This window comes from Anguilla rostrata, chromosome 7 (genome assembly GCF_018555375.3).
Source record: "Anguilla rostrata isolate EN2019 chromosome 7, ASM1855537v3, whole genome shotgun sequence".
In the NCBI taxonomy this organism is placed as follows: Eukaryota; Metazoa; Chordata; class Actinopteri; order Anguilliformes; family Anguillidae; genus Anguilla; species Anguilla rostrata.
Genome location: NC_057939.1, coordinates 25395550 through 25414202, shown reverse-complemented (window position 1 = coordinate 25414202; position 18653 = coordinate 25395550). Strand labels below are relative to the sequence as shown.

General features: G+C 42.3%; 1 protein-coding gene across 1 annotated transcript; it reads right to left on the bottom strand.

Annotated features, from left to right (window-relative positions):
• Window positions 1-278: 278 nt before the first annotated feature.
• LOC135259467 (stimulated by retinoic acid gene 6 protein-like) lies at window positions 279-18645 on the bottom strand. The gene is made up of 18 exons (XM_064343897.1): window positions 18132-18645; window positions 16783-16855; window positions 16534-16634; window positions 14711-14841; window positions 13647-13767; window positions 13036-13081; window positions 12350-12478; window positions 11924-11994; window positions 10091-10202; window positions 9721-9877; window positions 9360-9435; window positions 8162-8243; window positions 7904-7952; window positions 7586-7703; window positions 6847-6966; window positions 2986-3149; window positions 1769-1915; window positions 279-1128 (listed from the first exon to the last, which is right to left on the bottom strand). The coding sequence occupies exons 1-18, from the start codon at window positions 18149-18151 to the stop codon at window positions 884-886; spliced, it is 1962 nt and encodes a 653-aa protein (XP_064199967.1). The 5' UTR covers window positions 18152-18645; the 3' UTR covers window positions 279-883.
• Between the last annotated feature and the right edge of the window lie 8 nt (window positions 18646-18653).

Genomic DNA, 18653 nt, shown 5'->3' with positions numbered 1-18653 from the left:
GGCAGTGCGAGTAAGCACGGGGGGTGGAAATATCAAAGGTGTAAAGCGATCTTTTCATTTCCACTTTTCTTGGAATTCTTCACTTTAAACGATTCCCTACTCCCTTAATGGACACCGATAGAACGCGCCACATCAAAAAAAAATCATCGTTTAAGAGTTTTGCAGTTCAGTTATTATTCAACGGCGCAGGCGTGGCGTGGTTCTGACAAGATTAGTAACGTCGAAAGCTTTTAAAATAATGCATATTGGAAAGAAACCAAGAGGAGGCATTTAAAATGCTCAGTTGTTACAAACATTTATGTTAAGAGAAAAGCAATGAAATATATCAATACAAATATAAATACATTGTTAAATACACGTTTAATCTGTTGCAAAAAGGATCTATTGTCTATATTTACATCTGCTTGTTTAGCAGACACCGGTATCCAGGGCAACTGATACAGCTCAAGTTTTTTTTTTTTTTTTTTTTTTACAAACTATCCATGTATATACCTGAATATATACTGTGGAAATTGAGGTACAAAGGCAGTTACCCCATTTTGGATTTGAATATTAAACTTTTCGGATACAAGCCCAGTCCCCTCAGAATTAAACTGCACTGCCACGAGTATTGCTGAGTCAAATGACGTTTTATGGAGGAGGAAGCAACAGAAATTAATTTAAAAGCAGAATACGTTAATGAAGAGACTTGGGAAGTCCTTTCCACATACCTAAACCTGTGCTGCTGTGTAAATGAGCCTTTATCTCATTTAGGTAGAGGCAGTATTTAACAGCAGTGTTCTTTCACTCTGTCTGTAGGCTCCTCTTTCATCTTTTCAGCGTGAGGGTTTGTGGGGAAATGGGATGTTCAGTTTGGTGTTGAAAGAGGTCTTGCCAAAAGGCATCAGTCAGTCAACGGGGGTATGCCTGGCCCCCCCTTCATGGGTGTGGGTGTGTCTGCCTCCCCCTGAATCCTGTTTCTCTGCAAGGCCAGGACGCAGGCGAGGGCGACGGTGTCCAGCGGAGTGCGGCCCACCAGGGTGTGGCCTGAGGAGGCGGGGCGTTTCCTCAGCAGGATCAGCTGAGGGTTCTTCAGCAGGGTGTAGAGCAGCAGCCATCGGCGTCTTACTCTGCTGCCTGCATCTGATACTGGGGTCCAGGGAGAGGGTGTGAAGGGGGGAGAGAGAGGAGGGGGGAGGGAGAGAGGAGGAGAAACAGGAGGGGGTAGGAAGAAGGAGAGAGGAGGGGGTAATGAGAAAGACAGAGAGGGGAAGAGGGGGGGGGTAGGGAGAAAGAGAGGGGGGAGAGAGCAGGGGGTGATGAGAAAGAGAGAGAGAGGGAGAGAGGTGGGGATAGGGAGAAAGGGAGGGAGAGAGAAAAGGGGAGAGGGAGGGAAAGAGAGTAAAAGGGAGAGAGAGGAGGGTGTTGGGAGAAAGGGAATGTGAGTGGGAGATATAGAGGGAGAAAATAAGGCAGAAAGAATACAAACATATGAAGCCAATGAAGATGATGCAAATCAAGAGAGCCACAATCTAGCGAGCCTTGGCATTCAATTGTGCTATGACTCTTCTGAACCTGAATTTATCAATTTAAACCTTTAAAAAAATATAACAAAAAAAACCTTTGGCTTTAAACATCAGAACTTGACCATAACACTTGCATTTACGAAGTCACCTTCACGTGTAATAGCATGTGGCTCTGCTGTGAAGTGTAAAATTCTCATGCTGTGACCGGTGCCTGTGGATCTCGTCTGTAAAGAGCACAGAGCTTGGGCGTCGCTGGCACTGACCGGCCGGCGTGCAGTCTGACGGGGAATACGCCATGGCTGCTCTCTCCTTCTGGAGCCGCTCCTCCAGCAGGAGGCTGCAGAAGCATATCAGGACAGGGTTGCCGTGGTAATGGTCGGCGAAGATCATTCCGATCCAGGTGCTGTAGCCTGAAAAAGTCAGAGGCTGGTCAAAGTTCATTCTCCGGCCTTACCAGTGACAGAACGGTTTATTGCGTTTTATATAGCCTCACGTTCGTTCGGCACACCCTTTTATCCAGAGCAACTTACAGTGATAACGAACAGAAGTGCAGAGTTATGACCTCGTTAACAGCACTTCCAGACCAGTCAGTGTAAGTGGAACATCAATATAGAACTGAATGTAAGTTACACCTTATGCCAGCCTAGAACCATAATACAAATCGGATTCATATAGCTGATGTTCATATAAAACCATAAAGCATGTAGTCACCCTGATGAAGGCCAATGTGCCGCACGCGTAGGTGCGTGTTTTAAACCTTTGCTATGCATTAGTCATACAATAAAGGCTTTTTACTTTTTCACAACAAGAGTGCCTTGGTCGCTATCTTTCTTCATAAAGCGTGCTATTTGAATTCTAAAGTGCTTGCCTAAAAAATGAGTGCTAGTAAGTAGGAACAGGAAGGGAGCCAAAATGGAGGTGGAAGAAGTGGGTCTTCCTTCTGCATTAACTAGTAATTCGGCTGCCCTGACCTATCCACATGTAATCATTTTTAAAACTTATTATTAAAATGAACGAATTAAATCCAACCTTAATTGCAACTGACAACAATACTGGAGTGTGGCCGTCACAGCAATCAAATAAAATAGACGAAGTAGATCAATATAAACGGATGAAAACAAGAAAGAACACAAAATTGTTTTGGCTTTTGTATGCACCAAATACAGAACTCAATACAGTTAATGTGAATGCACAGCGGTTTTATAAAACTTTTTAAATGACATCAGATACAGTAATAAGGAAGCTTGGACTTCCCGGGTGTTCCTGGTGAATACACATCTCAAGTCATAAGTTCTCAAAACACAGCCCATTCCTATGTTACATTTACCCCACAGGGAGAATATTTTTACAGAAATGCAATATACTGCAATATAGTGTGAGTATGTGAACCACATGGGGACCCTGACGATAAACTATAAGCTTCTCATCACTGTCTTTCTTGTTTGACCCATCCAGTTTGAGCAGGGATCGGTGGTCCCACCTGGGTCCAGTGACTCGTAGCCCCTCTGCATGATGGTGCGATCGATGCGGGAGATCAGCCAGGTGCCCAGCACGCAGCTGGTCAGCAGCCTCAGGATGCAGGTGCTCATCCCCATGATCACGTTGTAGAAGAAGAAGAAGTAGTTGAAGTTGTGGAAGGCCCTCCTGCAGGGGGCATACAGTGAAAGAGTGGTAATTACACTAAAAAAATGTCCAATAGGCAGAGCCGGCTGCTGGAAAAAAAAAAACAAAAAAAAAACACAATACAGTCGTTTAGGACGCCAACCATCCCAAAAATTTGTTTTGGAACGCATTTTAATTATACGGCACTGTTATTTACGCATCTGCGGTGGTCCCTGATCCACAATCACGTATGCCAACTCCCCCCCCCTCCGCTGTCTGCACCAACATCCTACAGCCAGCGCTGCCAATAGGTAACACATGCTCTGTAAGAGTAAAATGCACTCTGTCAGAGTCAATTTGACACTATTTTGCAGCGGTGGCAGCAGTAGAGTGATTGGATAATGTGTTTCGATTGTCTCTCAAATATGATTTTTCTCCAGATATATTACGTATTAAAAATATATTATACAACTCTATGCAAAATGCTGCCAATGTTACTTTTGTTGTAGTACGTACATAATGGCCAAGTAAACATATTAACTCGGCATAATAAAACAGTGTGAAAGTCTTGTTGCTGCAAGAAAAAAACATTTTTTTATGTCCGAAGATTTTCCTTGAAACCCTTCTGTAAACAACAAAACCACCTATTCAGGAAGTGTCCAACTCAACCTCCTTTTCTAGTGTTAAGCTGATTATATATATAAACATAACCAATGAGGATGTAGCATTGTAGCATTTCCTTGTTTAAACCAGGTAAGAGCCCTGAAGTGAGAGGAGGGCAATAAAGACCCACTGTCAGCCTTGCAAATCCACAGGCTAAATCACGAGTGAGGGAGGTAAAAGCACGTTCCCTGAACGGGGGGAAACAAACGGGATTTCAGACTCTGACTGTGTTAGCCGGTCGTTAGCACTTTGATTCACGGCCTCAGAGCCATCTGCTTCAGCGCTAGCCGATAAAGCTGTCATAACAAACCTCTCTGGAACAATGACACTCTGGATGAGCTCGCATCAGTGCTTCGGAATGAGCTCAGCACCGGGACCCAGATCAAGCCAAAGCTTTGATCTGCCCCCGGTAATCACAGCCTAGCCCCTTTAGCATTATTAGAGGCCTGGCCACTCAAGGCAAATGCACTAGTGAGACCCCCCCTGCTGGGAACCTATTACACCCCAAAGCATGCGAACCATGAATTGGAAAGGGAGAGCGATTACATGCCCATACAAACGGATGTGCTCTTCACTCAGTCGCTGGGTTTAGAACAAAGCTAAATTGTTTTCATTTGTGTAAACGTGTTGATAAGCCTGCCCTCCCACACGCGTTACAATTAGCAAATGCTCCCCTCCAGAAGGACTGACACAGATTACGTTTTAGATTCGATTTATATTTTTAAAAATTCCAAGCAGTATTTGATTTACAACCAAATCAACTGTTGATTTTTCAATCACCTGATTTTTATTTTAGTTATATACCATAAATAAATAAAAATAATAATAATTTTGACAGAAAACTGTGGGCTTGCAAAAGAAATTATGAGAGGGGGCAAGCATTAAAAATAGAGCATCTGCTAACTAATAACCCCCAGTTGTTCTGGAATATGATAAATAATTTGGGCCCAAAAAGAGTTAAATCCATCCCAATGGTACTGGTGTTGGAAAATGGATCCTCTGTCTTTGCTATTGATTGTGTTCTGAAATAACGGGAAACAGATTTTGGTTCTTTATTTTCTGGAGGTAACTGCCCAGCTGAGTGGGATAATTGTTTTCTTGCAAGGATAGTTGATCTTAAAAATATTATGGAGGATAATATGCAGCAGGATTCTTATTCCTTCAATTATGCCATGTTATTGTTCTTGTTTGTTATGTTTGTAGTGTCTTGTAAGCCCATGTGGGCTGGGCACCTTTTGGTGCATGACACTTTGAAAAAATAAAAACCTAAAAACCATAAATACGTAATATTAAGTATGATCTAGAAATATAATATTCAACATATAACAACATATAATTAAAATATAATATTAAAATGTATCTGAAACATAGACCCCACCCAGACAATGTTGTACAGTGATTGTCTTGAGGGCTGCCCAACAATGTCCTGTGGGTTTTCACCTCAACCTGAACAAAATGTACCTCATTCAACAGCCAGAGGCTATCCCAGTGTACACACATGATCACACTCACACGCTTAGCCACTTAACCCTCCTGTTATGTTGCGGGTCAAATTGACCCTTTTTAAAGTTTGAAAATCTAGGAAAAATACTTAAAATTATTTTTTCAGTATGAAACTTCTTCTACTGGCCTTAATTAGTGTAATCAACATTTTAAATGAAAATGGTTCATTTCATGTATTTGCAAACCCCCCCTGTATGGGGATTGACCCGGGAACATTTTTGCTGTACCTAAAAAATGAACAGAACAGGAGGGTTAATCAAAAGTACAGTGCGCTTGATGTGCACTTTATCCAGACTTAAACTAAGACCACTCCAGACTGGCATTTGGCCAAGTATACGGACCCACCAAGTTGGTGAGGTTTATGGTTGACACCAGTCACAAGGCCTGTGTGTTTACTGAAGGAAAATGGCACCAAAGAAATATCAATTTAAAAAAGATGTTTGTAAAGATGCAAATGTTGTGACTTCATTTTTTATTCATATGGTAGCATCATGATGCTATTGTTATATTGTTATATGCTATTGCTATGTGAATATAATGTTAGCAAGATTGGTTAATTTGTAGTGAGTAAGCCCGCATCAAGCTTTGAACAGCTATTACTAGCTATTAATAGCATTGTGACTACAATAAATTATTTGAAATAGGGACCACAGAACAAAAAGTGAGAGCTAATTGCTTTAAAAATCCCTGTGCACATGGGCACCCTATTGGTAAATGTACGTTCTACATCACAATACATCACCAAAGTGTGCAAGTACTCAAGTGCACTTAGCCAAGTTTGGAGAAATGGGACAGCCATAGCTAATTAGGAGAATCACTTGTGCCAAATTAGGGTTGAAATGAAAGCCAACAGCACAGTTGATCTCCAGGAATAGGGTTAGGCAGCCCTACTTCTGACTAAACATAGTGAATTGTGTGAGATGAAGCCCTCTTGTGGTCACATTTTGTATTACAACTCGTGGTTAAAAAGCAGCAAGACCTCTCAATTCATGCTCTAATCCAGTGGTTCTCAAACTCGGTCCTGAGGGACCACTGTGTATGCTAGTTTTCATTCCAACCTCAACTGCAATCCTAGAATTTTAACAAGTTGTTAATTTTTCTTAATTATGTGCTTTTCATGTTTTAGACCTGGGGTCCCCAGTCTTATCCAGAAAGGGCCAATGTGGGCGCACACACCTGATTCTGCTAATCAACCACTAGAGTCTTTGCTAAGCACCTTGATTAGTAGAATCAGGTGTGTGCACCCACACTGGCCCTTTCTGGATAAGACTGGGTACCTCAGCTCTAAAACATGAAAAGCACATAATTAAGAAAAATTTACAGCTTGTTAAAATTCTGAATTCTGGGATTGCAGTTGAGGTTGGAATGAAAATCAGCTTACACAGTGGTCCCCCAGGACCAAGTTTGAGAACAGCTGCTCTAATATGAAGTTTTGAACCATTCCAGAATCAGAATGGCTAACCTCTCTAATTAAACAACAACAGCTATCTGTGTATATCCTTCTGTTGGGGAATGGAGAGACTTGGATAGAATGAAATAAAATATTCTGTCAGCTGCACACCTGAACCCATACCTGTTATTAAGAGCCAAGGGCTTCTGTTTATCAGTGGGGGAAATCTTGTCTTGAAGAAAGAAGGTCTGAACAAGAATTAGCTGCACGATGACCAGACCCATCACTATGCCCACCGTCAGGCTGGAGAGAATGGAAACACAACAGTGTCACAGCTCTGGGCTGGCTTAGTAACAGACATGAGTAATTTAACAACGCTGCACATAGTCTCTGGTCTTAAAGTGTTGTCCATTAACCCATGTTACATATAATAGTCACTGTTATTCATAGTGGCTTGTGCAGCTCACAATAAATGTGCAAACAATTTATACAGCTGCATATTTACAGAATTCAATTGGAACACTAACAGTTAATAATAACTGACTGATAATGTAATAATTTGTCAAGTTATTATTATTATTGGTTGACTTATTACATTACTGAAGTTCTACATTTTAGTTGGCAGTTAAAGCAACATTTTATTACATTATCGGTTCGTTATCCCATTAGTTGTTACAGACCATGATCAACATCTTGATAATATATTTTGTTTCAGTGCATTTGCAGAATGTTATATTTGAATGAGGGTTTACCGAACTTAAAAACACAGATTGGAAAAAAGACTCCAGCGGATTCACACAGTCCCTGTAAGTCATTGTGGATAATTGATTCCTTCTGCTAAATTAGGGCAGCGTAATGTAAAGAGGGGACAGGCCGCTCTCTTGGACCTTTGACGGCGACGCTACGCCATTTCCACACTCACACGATGAAGCCCAGGTTAGACAGCATGGCCAGACCTCTGCCGTGACGAAGAGGAAGGACCACCAGGTACGCTATGAGCAGCGCGAAGAGGAACTGAACAAAGTGGATGATCAGGTAGCCTGTACAGGTGAGCAGAGAGAGGGGACACTTACCACAATGGAACATATTAGAAATATAGTTCAATAAAATAAACTCAAAATCAAACCATTGCAATACTTGACAAAATATGGGTAAATATACTAATCATTGCAACTTAAATGATTCAGTTAAATCAATGACAGGTCATTGCAAAGGAGACAGGTCGTTGCTTTTTACTTACCCCACATAGTAAAAGCAATCTGCCAGCCTAAGTACTTTGCAATGGCTGCCTAAGAAGGACAGGAAACAGAAAAAATATATTAACGAGAAATATTTTTGTTTATATTGTAAGAGAATAGCTAGCAGCTATGATGATGATGATGATGATGGTGAAGACAATGGTAATAACAAATATTTTCTGGATTGGATGTCTGTGCTATTTGACAGCGCATCAAGACACCGCTTCTGATTGGTTGATGGGCAGTCACTCGTCACTCACCACACTGACGACGGGGCTGGGGCGGTGGTACCTCTCCGGCAGGAACTGCTTCTTTCCTGCCCATAATCTCTTCAGATGCTTTCTGTTAGAAAGGGGATAGAAAGTGACAGGGGACAGGAAGTGACCAAAGACAGTAAGCGACAGAAAACAGGAAGTGACAGGGGACAGGAAGTGACCAAAGATAGTAAGAGACAGAAGACAGGAAGTGAGAGGAGACTAGAAGGGTCAGGAAACATAGGCTGTGTCTCAAACGGAAGGCGGATGCCTCGCTGCCTACATCCTTAGAAGTGAGCTCCCTCTGAAGGTGTCCTAATGGAAAAGGAATCTCAAAAGGCAATGAATGTGGACAGACTTTGAAGGCAGAATGACGTCACAGAAAAGTAACATGATTACTAGCAAGTTAGCTGGCTAGTTCGTAGAAAGTTAACCAAGGCTAAAAAACATTACACTTCACTCCAGTGAATTAAATACATGTATTTATTAAAATAACTACAAATAACAAATTATCGAGTTGAACGAATACTCACTCTTGTAAACAAGCTCCTCCACTGACGCTGACGCTGTCACATCATCCTGCATTCAAAGTCTGTCTAAAATTCACTGCCTTTTGAGGTTCCTTTTCCTTTAGGACACTACCTTCAGAGGGAGCTCCCTTCTAAGGATGTAGGCAGTGAGCCAGCTGCCTTCCATTTGAGATGCAGCCAATGTGACAGGAGACAGGACGTGTCAGTAGACAGGATGTGACAGGAGACAAAGGCCGTGTCCAAAACTATTGAGTATAATTGTTGAGTACACCGAATGAGAAAGTTGTTAAGTTGGTGAAATTTCTAAATGCAGTGTACTTAAAATCTCAGGATGATATAGTTATTACCGGGGTTTCGCTGAGTATACTCAGGAGCATACTTTTCAGGAAGTAAACAACTGTTTTAGTCTCATAACTAAAGACTTTCAGAGTATGAAGGATATTTTTCACATACTAAAACGTACACACTACACGGTATGCAGTATGCTTAGTAGACAGTACATATTTTGTTTTCATGTCCTGACATCTGTGCATGTTGGAGAGCCTGTTCAGTAAGACATCCAAACATGATGCCCTTTAAACCTTACAGGTCCACTCCACAAGGTGGAAAAGGTAAACGCCTGAGCTTTCACAAGCCACAAATTTAACCTGTCGTTAAACCACAGATGAACTTACCTGTAACATGCTAAGACGTGAAATGTGTATGATACAGAGGTCAGGCTGGCAAAAATTGTAGTGGTGAGCCAGGCACCTATCAAGAAAAATACAAAATACCCAGAAGTTTATTTGCGGACGAACAGTTTGAATTCAACATATTCAATAACACACAGTTATGAATGCCTTTGAATTATAGTGGCATATTATTCCATATTAATTTTAAAAATACAAATATAGTATAGCAGCATACATATATAGTATATCACAGTTGAATATTTGTAGCATGCTATCTGAAGATATCTTGCCCAAGTTTGTCCTCAAAATATGAAGCAGATATCATAACCAAATGTAAGCGCCAGGCAATATTGCGGTTTGGTACCCCGGGCCACTTGAGTGAACTCCTCCAGCTGGGGAACCCAGGCAGCGAGGGCGTGGTCTGTGAGGTTACAGGAAACGATCAGATCCTCCAGGGAGCCCCTCAACACGTCCACACTGCCGAAGGCATAGTCGCTCAGGCTGTAGTCTGCCACTGTCATCTGTGCACATGCACACAGAAATCAGTGTGAAACACTAAAGACACACAGAGCCAAGATGGCAGAGCTGGGCTTGGTGGTTAGTACTAGGAGTTTTTATTGGCCAAAGTCCCAGACCGTGGGGCCCATCTGTGCTCTAGGACAGTGCCTTAGCTGGATGAGTCACCTAGCAGCTTCCCAGAATAGCTCATGCTAAGAGATGTAAATGGTACCCACGATGTACAGGCCAATGAGAGAAATGATGGAAGTGCCAATCATCCTGTTGGGAAACTTGAAGAGTGGGTCCCAGGTGTAAACCTTCCTCTGAAACCAGCTCAGCTCCATCTTCCTGTAAGTAATATTATATGAACATATGAAGGACAGAACAAGTATGACTGTATAATGGTGATAACTACCATAGGATATAAAGAGAATCCTGTTAGAAGCTGCACTTGTGAGGGGAGTGTGTTTCCTGAGTGACACACCTGTGTGTGTGTGTGTGTATGTGTGCGTGTGTGTGCGTGTGTTGACACGTGTGTATGTGTGTGCATGCAAGTGTGTGTGTGTATTTAAGTGTTTATAGCCGCGTTTCCACCGCAGGAACTATACCCCGGAACTAGGAACCTTTTGAGGAACTCAGTGCGTTTCCACCGCAGGAACTAGGGTCTAAATTTAGTTCTGGGTGCTTTGTTTTACCCCCCAAAACGTTCCTGCTCGGGGGGTAGTACTTTCCGAAAGTACAGGAACCTTTTGGGTGGAGCTTGCAGCGCTGAACATTTCTGATTGGTCGAGTACTCGTAGCATTTGTGTTGTATTTATTTTCCGCCATTACCCGCCATGTTTGAAAATATGCAGCGGCAAACCAATTTATTTTCATAATAACTTCAAATCAAACGTGTATGTTATGCGGCGCAATAGCCTACTTTTGGTTATAACCTGTCAACGTCTTGGAATTATAACGTGTGCTCTTCTGTTCTTTTCTTGCTTTAGTATTCGTTTTATAAAATGCTAAGCATTCGTGCTGGGACAGCATATTACGTAGGCTACCAAAACATTCAAACGGATTAATTCGGTTGCTGAATATTTTCTTCCGGATTTTCTTTGTTAGCCCGTTGTAATTGACTCAAAACGTTTGATACAGTTATGTGAGGTATGCGGTAGTTCTGCATAATTAACATTGGTGATACAGTACAAGCAAACTGGAAATCACCTTTTTATCCGGGTAAAATAACAGGTTAATTCTAGTAATCTTCGCTTTATCTTTTTCAGACTGCCGTAATTTTACTCAATTTTACTTCCATTTTTCAATTCCACGAAAAGACCAGGAAGACTATGGACTCATTTATGGTGCATGGTTCGCATCTGGAGGGCACACTTCGCTGCTCGGCTAGCAGTAACTTCGAAGGAAAGCAAACGGTGGCTGTACCACTACTAATTTACATTTTCACGCAAGTCCGAGTTTTCGTTCTATTCTTGTCATTTTGCGATTAGCCTATATGGAATTGACAACGAGAAAGTAATAAAACAGCAAATTGTTTACAACGTGTGCATGTTTTCTGCTGTTAATGAATGTGTTTGAGAGGATATATGAAAATCAATAAATACAAAAGTAACCATATATAGTCATTGTTGGTAACCCGTTGTATATAAGTGGAATAAACCCCTCCGGGCTGTCCCGGTTATTAGAAAATAATGTAGGCTACTTCGGTGGTAGTATGGAGTTACAGAAGAAATCATATGACAGATGGACCGACGACAACGTCAGTGGGCTATTTGCCTAATCTTCGCGGTACTTTAGACCCCGGTGGAAACGCAGACAACCATTGGCTGAAGGAACCTTTTAGTTCCTGGTAAAGTAGTTCCTGGGACTGGAAGTTCCGGGTAATTTTGGTGGAAACGCGGCTTATGTGAGTGTGTGTGTGTGAGTGTCTGTAAGTGTGTATGTGTGTGCATACGAGCGTGTGCGTGTGCATGTGTGTATGTAAGTGTGTATAGGTGTATATGTGAGAGTGCATGTGTGAGTGTGTGTGCGTGTGCTTGTGTGTCCCTATATTAAATGCACACACATACCGTTGGGAAGGACGGCTCAGTAAAATCTGAACGTACTGAGCCTGATGACTATGAAGCAACTGCTCCTGACCCTGCAAAAAGGAGAGGAGAGAGGAGAGGAGAGTAATGGAGAAAAGGAGAGAGGAGAGGAGGAGATGAGAGAGGATAGGAGTGGGTGAAGGGGAAAAACAAGAGGAAGTTCAATATGGGAAGTGAAAAACACACATCAGAAATCGTAACAAGTGCGGAACAGTGCAGTACACTGGATAAGAAGGGTGAGTCTGTACACTGTATTTTCTCCCCAGTGCAGCAAATGTAAGTAGCTCTAATATCAGTAACACTGTACAGCAGATGTACAGTGTACAGACTTGTTCTTCTTCTCCAGAACATTATTAAGGAAAAATGCCTTGTCAAGGCCCGCCCACCCCTACCTCCGCCCACCCCTACCTCCGCCCCCTCCAGCTCCAGGTGGATGCGGACGGCCTTCACCAGCATGTGAACAAATCGGCCCAGCAGGAACACCAGACACAGGATACACGGCCACTGCAGCACTGGCTTCTGGAACCTTCCGAGGATCTACCAGCACATGTGGAGATGGAGTCATTCATAGCATTTGGGGGCCTCAGATCAGGGGTCCTCAATCTTATCCAGAAAGGGCCAGTGTGGGTGCAGGTTTTCGTTCCAACCAAGCAGCTACACAGCTGATCCTACTAATCAAGGCCCTTAGCAAAGACTATCGTGGTTGATTAGTAGAATCAGGTGTGTACCTGCTTAGTTGGAACGAAAGCCTGCACCCACACCGGCCCTTTCTGGGTAAGATTGAGGACCCTGCCTCAGATCAAGGAATCTGGTGTTGTCAAGAAATCTTGTGTTGTTGTAACAAGGGATAGGTCCACTGTGGCTTGCAAACAGTAGTGCTAGCCAGCCAGGACTGTACAAAAAAAGATTCAATGAGCCTGATGAGCTAAGGACCAAGGTCCCCACTGAGGGAACTAATCATAGGGGCCATTTTAGCAGACGTTGTACAGACACTTATGTACTGTGGTACAATTTTCATGCAAACCTACATACATACGGTACATACGAACAAACTTATGCCACACAATTAGTATGTAGATGAAGTGCTGACTTACATGGCCAGCAGGGCAGGTCACAATGTCCCACAGTGTTACTACAACCCTGTAAATGAAGAGGTGACAATCAAATAAAGAAGTAAAAATGTGTGACATGGCCAGTTGTGTTAACCACAAAAGAAAAGATAAAATAATGCTTTAAGCATTAAGTGTCAAAATGTGCCAATGTGACAAAAATAATCAGTTTAATCAGCTCAACATCAAATTCTTGGTCTAAAGCACAAACTCTCCTAAAAGGATACTAAACCAAACGTGCTAAATAAAAATAAATAAAAACATGTGTTGCAGTGTCACACCAGACACCACACCAATGTAATCCAGCCAGCAAGCATACAGCAACCCAGTGTTGGCCCAGTGTCGGCACAGCCGTTGTTCCGCAGCAGTTGAGGCAATGCATTTGAGGCTTAGCTGTTAAAATAATGCTAAATAACTAGCCCTGCCGCTATCTGACTGCTGCTGAAATGCTGATTTTTTAAAACTGGTGTACCAACACCTGGCGCCGCCGGTGGACTGATAGGCGCCTGCTTGCGGGGACTTAAATATTTAATGATGCTATCACAGCCCTGAGTACACTTATGAGTACAAAGTCCCGGTCCTGAGCGCTCACTCACCACACTAGAGTGTAAAGGAACCCCAGCACTGCCCCGGTCGCCCGAAAGGGGGTCGACAGGCAGGCAAAGAATGGGAAATACGCCAAGCCCACCTCCAGAGCGCCAACCAGGTACACGATGGCTGCCAGGAACAAGGAAGGCATTCCTTTACTCATCTTTCCTTTTCCACCAGCAGAACTGAGTCAGTCTTATTTCAATTCAGTTAATTCAAAAATTGTAGAGAAATTGTAGAGAAATTCAAAAATCACCATGGAACTTTATGAACATTTTTTAATTAGCTAATTAAATTCATTTTGATTCATTTCTTCAGTTACATTAACATTACATTTATTTGGCAGACGCTTTTATCCAAACCGGCGTACAATAAGTGCCCACCGAAGGTCATTGAAACAACTACAAGAAACAGGCCCGATAAGGTACAATACTCATTACGTAACAGTTATTCATAGCCATGAACACATTACGTCCTGTTTACACAGTTAGCATAGGCTAGGTCAGAGAGTAATGCTAAGTCAAACTAGGAGGCATGACAACAAGCTAAATCATCAAGATAACAATACAAGAGCAATATACGTGCTGGACGGAGGTATATGTAACATGAAAGTGGTGCAGGGGGTATATGTGTTACATGAAAGTTCTACAGGAACAAAGTGGAAGGATATAAATGATAAGAGTGATCCTAGAATGGGAGTGCCGTGCAGAGTGGTGATAGTTAGTCCAGGTATAGTCTGAAGAGATGCGTATTAAGACCACGGCGGAAGATGGGCAATGACCGAGTGACTGAGTGAACGGAATTGAGATGACATTTAATTGAGATGATCCCAACCCTGGCACACCACACATCACAGTACAGCTGGTGCGTTTCTCTTGTGTCACATGTTCCTAATCACCCATTCAGAACAATCTCAGAAATGCTTTTTTTTTCTTTTTTCAACCATAGAATCCTAGGAGCTGCACACACTTCCCTCAGGGTCAGGATCAAACCTCGAAGAACCGAGAGCACCACAGAATCGGATTCACGGGTTCATTTGAAAAAAAGAAAGGAAGAAAGAGGAGTGCTGTACCTATGGCCCACGTCGGGACGTGAAACGGCAGATATCGCTCGGAGAAGAGCACCATGACGCTGGACGACACCGCGCCGAAGGCGAAGCCGTAAGACCACCTGTTACTGAGGCTGCTGATCAGGTCCAGTGGGCTGAAATTCATTAAGACCACCTGTTACTGAGGCTGCTGATCAGGTCCAGTGGGCTGAAATTCATTAAGACCACCTGTTACTGAGGCTGCTGATCAGGTCCAGTGGGCTGAAATTCATTAAGACCACCTGTTACTGAGGCTGCTGATCAGGTCCAGTGGACTGAAATTCATTAAGACCACCTGTTACTGAGGCTGCTGATCAGGTCCAGTGGGCTGAAATTCATTAAGACCACCTGTTACTGAGGCTGCTGATCAGGTCCAGTGGACTGAAATTCATTAAGACCACCTGTTACTGAGGCTGCTGATCAGGTCCAGTGGGCTGAAATTCATTAAGACCACCTGTTACTGAGGCTGCTGATCAGGTCCAGTGGGCTGAAATTCATTAAGACCACCTTTACTGAGGCTGTATCAGGTCGTGGACTGAAATTCATTAAGACCACCTGTACTGAGGCTGCTGATCAGGTCCAGTGGGCTGAAATTCATTAAGACCACCTGTTACTGAGGCTGCTGATCAGGTCCAGTGGACTGAAATTCATTAAGACCACCTGTTACTGAGGCTGCTGATCAGGTCCAGTGGACTGAAATTCATTAAGACCACCTGTTACTGAGGCTGCTGATCAGGTCCAGTGGGCTGAAATTCATTAAGACCACCTGTTACTGAGGCTGCTGATCAGGTCCAGTGGACTGAAATTCATTAAGACCACCTGTTACTGAGGCTGCTGATCAGGTCCAGTGGGCTGAAATTAATTAAGACCTCTGGTTACTGAGGCTGCTGATCAGGTCCAGTGGACTGAAATTCATTAAGACCACCTGTTACTGAGGCTGCTGATCAGGTCCAGTGGGCTGAAATTCATTAAGACCACCTGTTACTGAGGCTGCTGATCAGGTCCAGTGGGCTGAAATTCATTAAGACCACCTGTTACTGAGGCTGCTGATCAGGTCCAGTGGACTGAAATTCATTAAGACCACCTGTTACTGAGGCTGCTGATCAGGTCCAGTGGGCTGAAATTCATTAAGACCACCTGTTACTGAGGCTGCTGATCAGGTCCAGTGGGCTGAAATTCATTAAGACCACCTGTTACTGAGGCTGCTGATCAGGTCCAGTGGACTGAAATGTTATTAAATACAGTCATTACACACAGCAGGTCTCTCCTGCTCAAATATGTCTCTGAAACACTGAAAGAAAATTTCGATAAAATCTAAAAACACTCCTGAAAACCTGAAGCAGAAAAATATAATAACCACAGCATACAGTCATATGAAATAATAAATTTGTTCCAAAATTTGTTGATTTCATCCGCAGGAATTTTTCCTGGTGGTATAAAAGAATTTCAAATAATTTTGTGACCAAAATTTGCAGCAGATCTGATGACAGAGTCTCTACCCACCATGTAGCAATTTCAGAGCTCCTGGATAACTTTTAAAACATACAATGCATAATTCACAATAACACTGCACGGTATTAATGATGCTGTTTTGTATTAATTGTGCCAGTGTAACAACATTACAAGAAAGGTACATGTTTGCTGACTGACACGTAACCTCTCTCTAGTCCAGGACAGACCTTCAGGTGACTAAAAACTAATGGCAAGGTTTGGTGATATTTCAGTAGCTGGTCGGGTGTGGCCAAGTTACCAAAGTGGAATCAGTAACTACTGAATTCCTAATGGTCAGAGAGAAAAACACCACTCACACAACTATGCCAAAGTGGCCCCTGAGAGCAGGGATCTTGCTGTCGAGGGCCATAAGTGTAGTCCTCCTCTGGAGGAACGACAGCACAGCCATGATGAAGAGCTGGAGCAAGATAGGAATACAGTAAATCAATCAATCAATAAATCAATAAATCAAATACTTATTAAATCAATCAATAAAAACTCAATAAGTCCGACATTGTTTTTGTCCTTGCATTTGTACTTGGTAAAAAAAAAAACCAGCTACTTACAGCCGGCACAAGGGAAAGATGCAGGAATAGACCCATGGAAATGCCATTTTCACACGTCTGATTGCCAGCACTTCTATAAGACAACCAGAGACAAAAGACCTGTCTTAACGAATGAGTACAGCTGGGGTTTCTGAGGAGCGACTTTTAGTCTCACTGAAATACATTTGTCAGATGCGAGTTATGGCCCAGAAGCAGAAACCTCTGAGAATAACTCAACCTAAGAGGTGTGGTTATGATTTGTGCATTGGCAAATTAATCAACACTGTAGTTGCTCCAGAGGCACCAAAGACAGAACTAACCAGAAAGGATTTGAATAAAAAGGGGAAATGCAAACATATATTAGTCTTGAACACATTATACAGATTCCCAAGACAACACAATCAGGTCCACTGCTTTGTTTGGGGGAAATAATCCATACTGATACTCTGAAAGTTACACTGAAAGAATAATCTGTCAGTGTAACAGCGTGTGGTTAACCATTATTTCATATTAACTACTGTGTACACAACATCATTACGGAAGTGGCCTGAACATTTCTGCATGGTGGTGATGTTGCCTCTTTGGAAGTGACCAGAGAAGCTAACTGCATAAATAAACGATAGCAGGAGTGGGTTCAATGAACTATGCCAATGACCCCTCTGCCGGGAGAGACAAACGAACTATCGCGGCAGAAACTTTGCAGCTTGGTGGAAAAATCATCTGTATTTGTAAAACACAGCTTAAACTTTAGAGTTCCCCACCGTCATCTTTTTTATGGCTGTCACCTTGTTGCTCTGAGAGAAAAAGTTCATTTGCACTTTGGTTTTATATGGATGGATGTTAGACGCATTAATCTATCATCGAAGATACAGATCTGTATCATGGGAGTCTGAGATAAATTCATTTACATTTTTACTTTAATGACGTAGCACATACGCTCACTGGTTTAGGAATACCGTTATCCAGGTCTGGTATAGTCGCTCACATAACTAAAGTAGATGTCCTTATGTTCTCTTACATTGTAAGCTTCTCTGGATAACAGTGCTAAATGTATGTCATGTAATACACAAATCATGAGATGTGAAGCCACCTGAACCCTTTCTAATGGCTGAAACCATATTCCTTCTTACAGTCGCTCTCCATTCATGCTACTTCTGTAGCGTTAATCATTTCAATGTTAATAACTGTGAACTGAATAAAACCATTCAAGACTAACTTAAAAAAATATATAATAAATTAACAACAAAGGCGTGACATTTTATCAAAGAACAAAAAACATTCCAAAATCACAGGACCTTTACAAAGAGTTGACTATTTGAATTTAGAATTGATTCAAAGGTAGATTTAACTTTTAAAAATTCACCACTCACCTGGTATCTTCAACTATCATCTTAGTATGAAAACAGCAGCAGGTGGTTGTCGGGTATGAACTCTTGATGTGTCACGACAACTCCTGGCTTGACGGATGTCTTCTCGGCTAAATTATGCGACGCTTCCCTACCGTCTCTCATTGACAAGCAGTAATTCCGAGAGCTACCTTTGACCACATGCATTGTCTTAGCAAGAGTGGAACAGGGAAGTGCTCACGGTAACAGATATCGACTGAGCCGCAAGTTACTGAGTAAGGACAGAACAAACACAAAACCGGCACCTGCAGTTAGAGCACCTGTTAATCTTTTGATTGTGCTCAAGTTAATCTCATTTCTCCTCTTTCGTTTCTGTTCCACTATGGTGGGATGACCATACATTTAAATTACTTTCCAATCATAACATGGGACATTTACGAGTGCATTCTATTTTCATCGGAAAATCAGCACCAACTCAAATGATCTAGTCGTATTGCTTAATATACTGCAATTATCCACATCGCCAGAAGATGTCCCTATTCGTTC

Bases quoted from the DNA above. Each gene is read 5' to 3' on its own strand.
- LOC135259467 (XM_064343897.1), bottom strand. From the start codon at position 18,151: ATGATAGTTGAAGATACCAG. The intron at 16,856-18,131 runs GTGAGTGGTGAA...GTTGTCTTATAG, and splicing joins ATGATAGTTGAAGATACCAG to AAGTGCTGGCAATCAGACGT. The intron at 3,150-6,846 runs GTATGGGTTCAG...TGCCCCCTGCAG, and splicing joins CCCTTGGCTCTTAATAACAG to GAGGGCCTTCCACAACTTCA.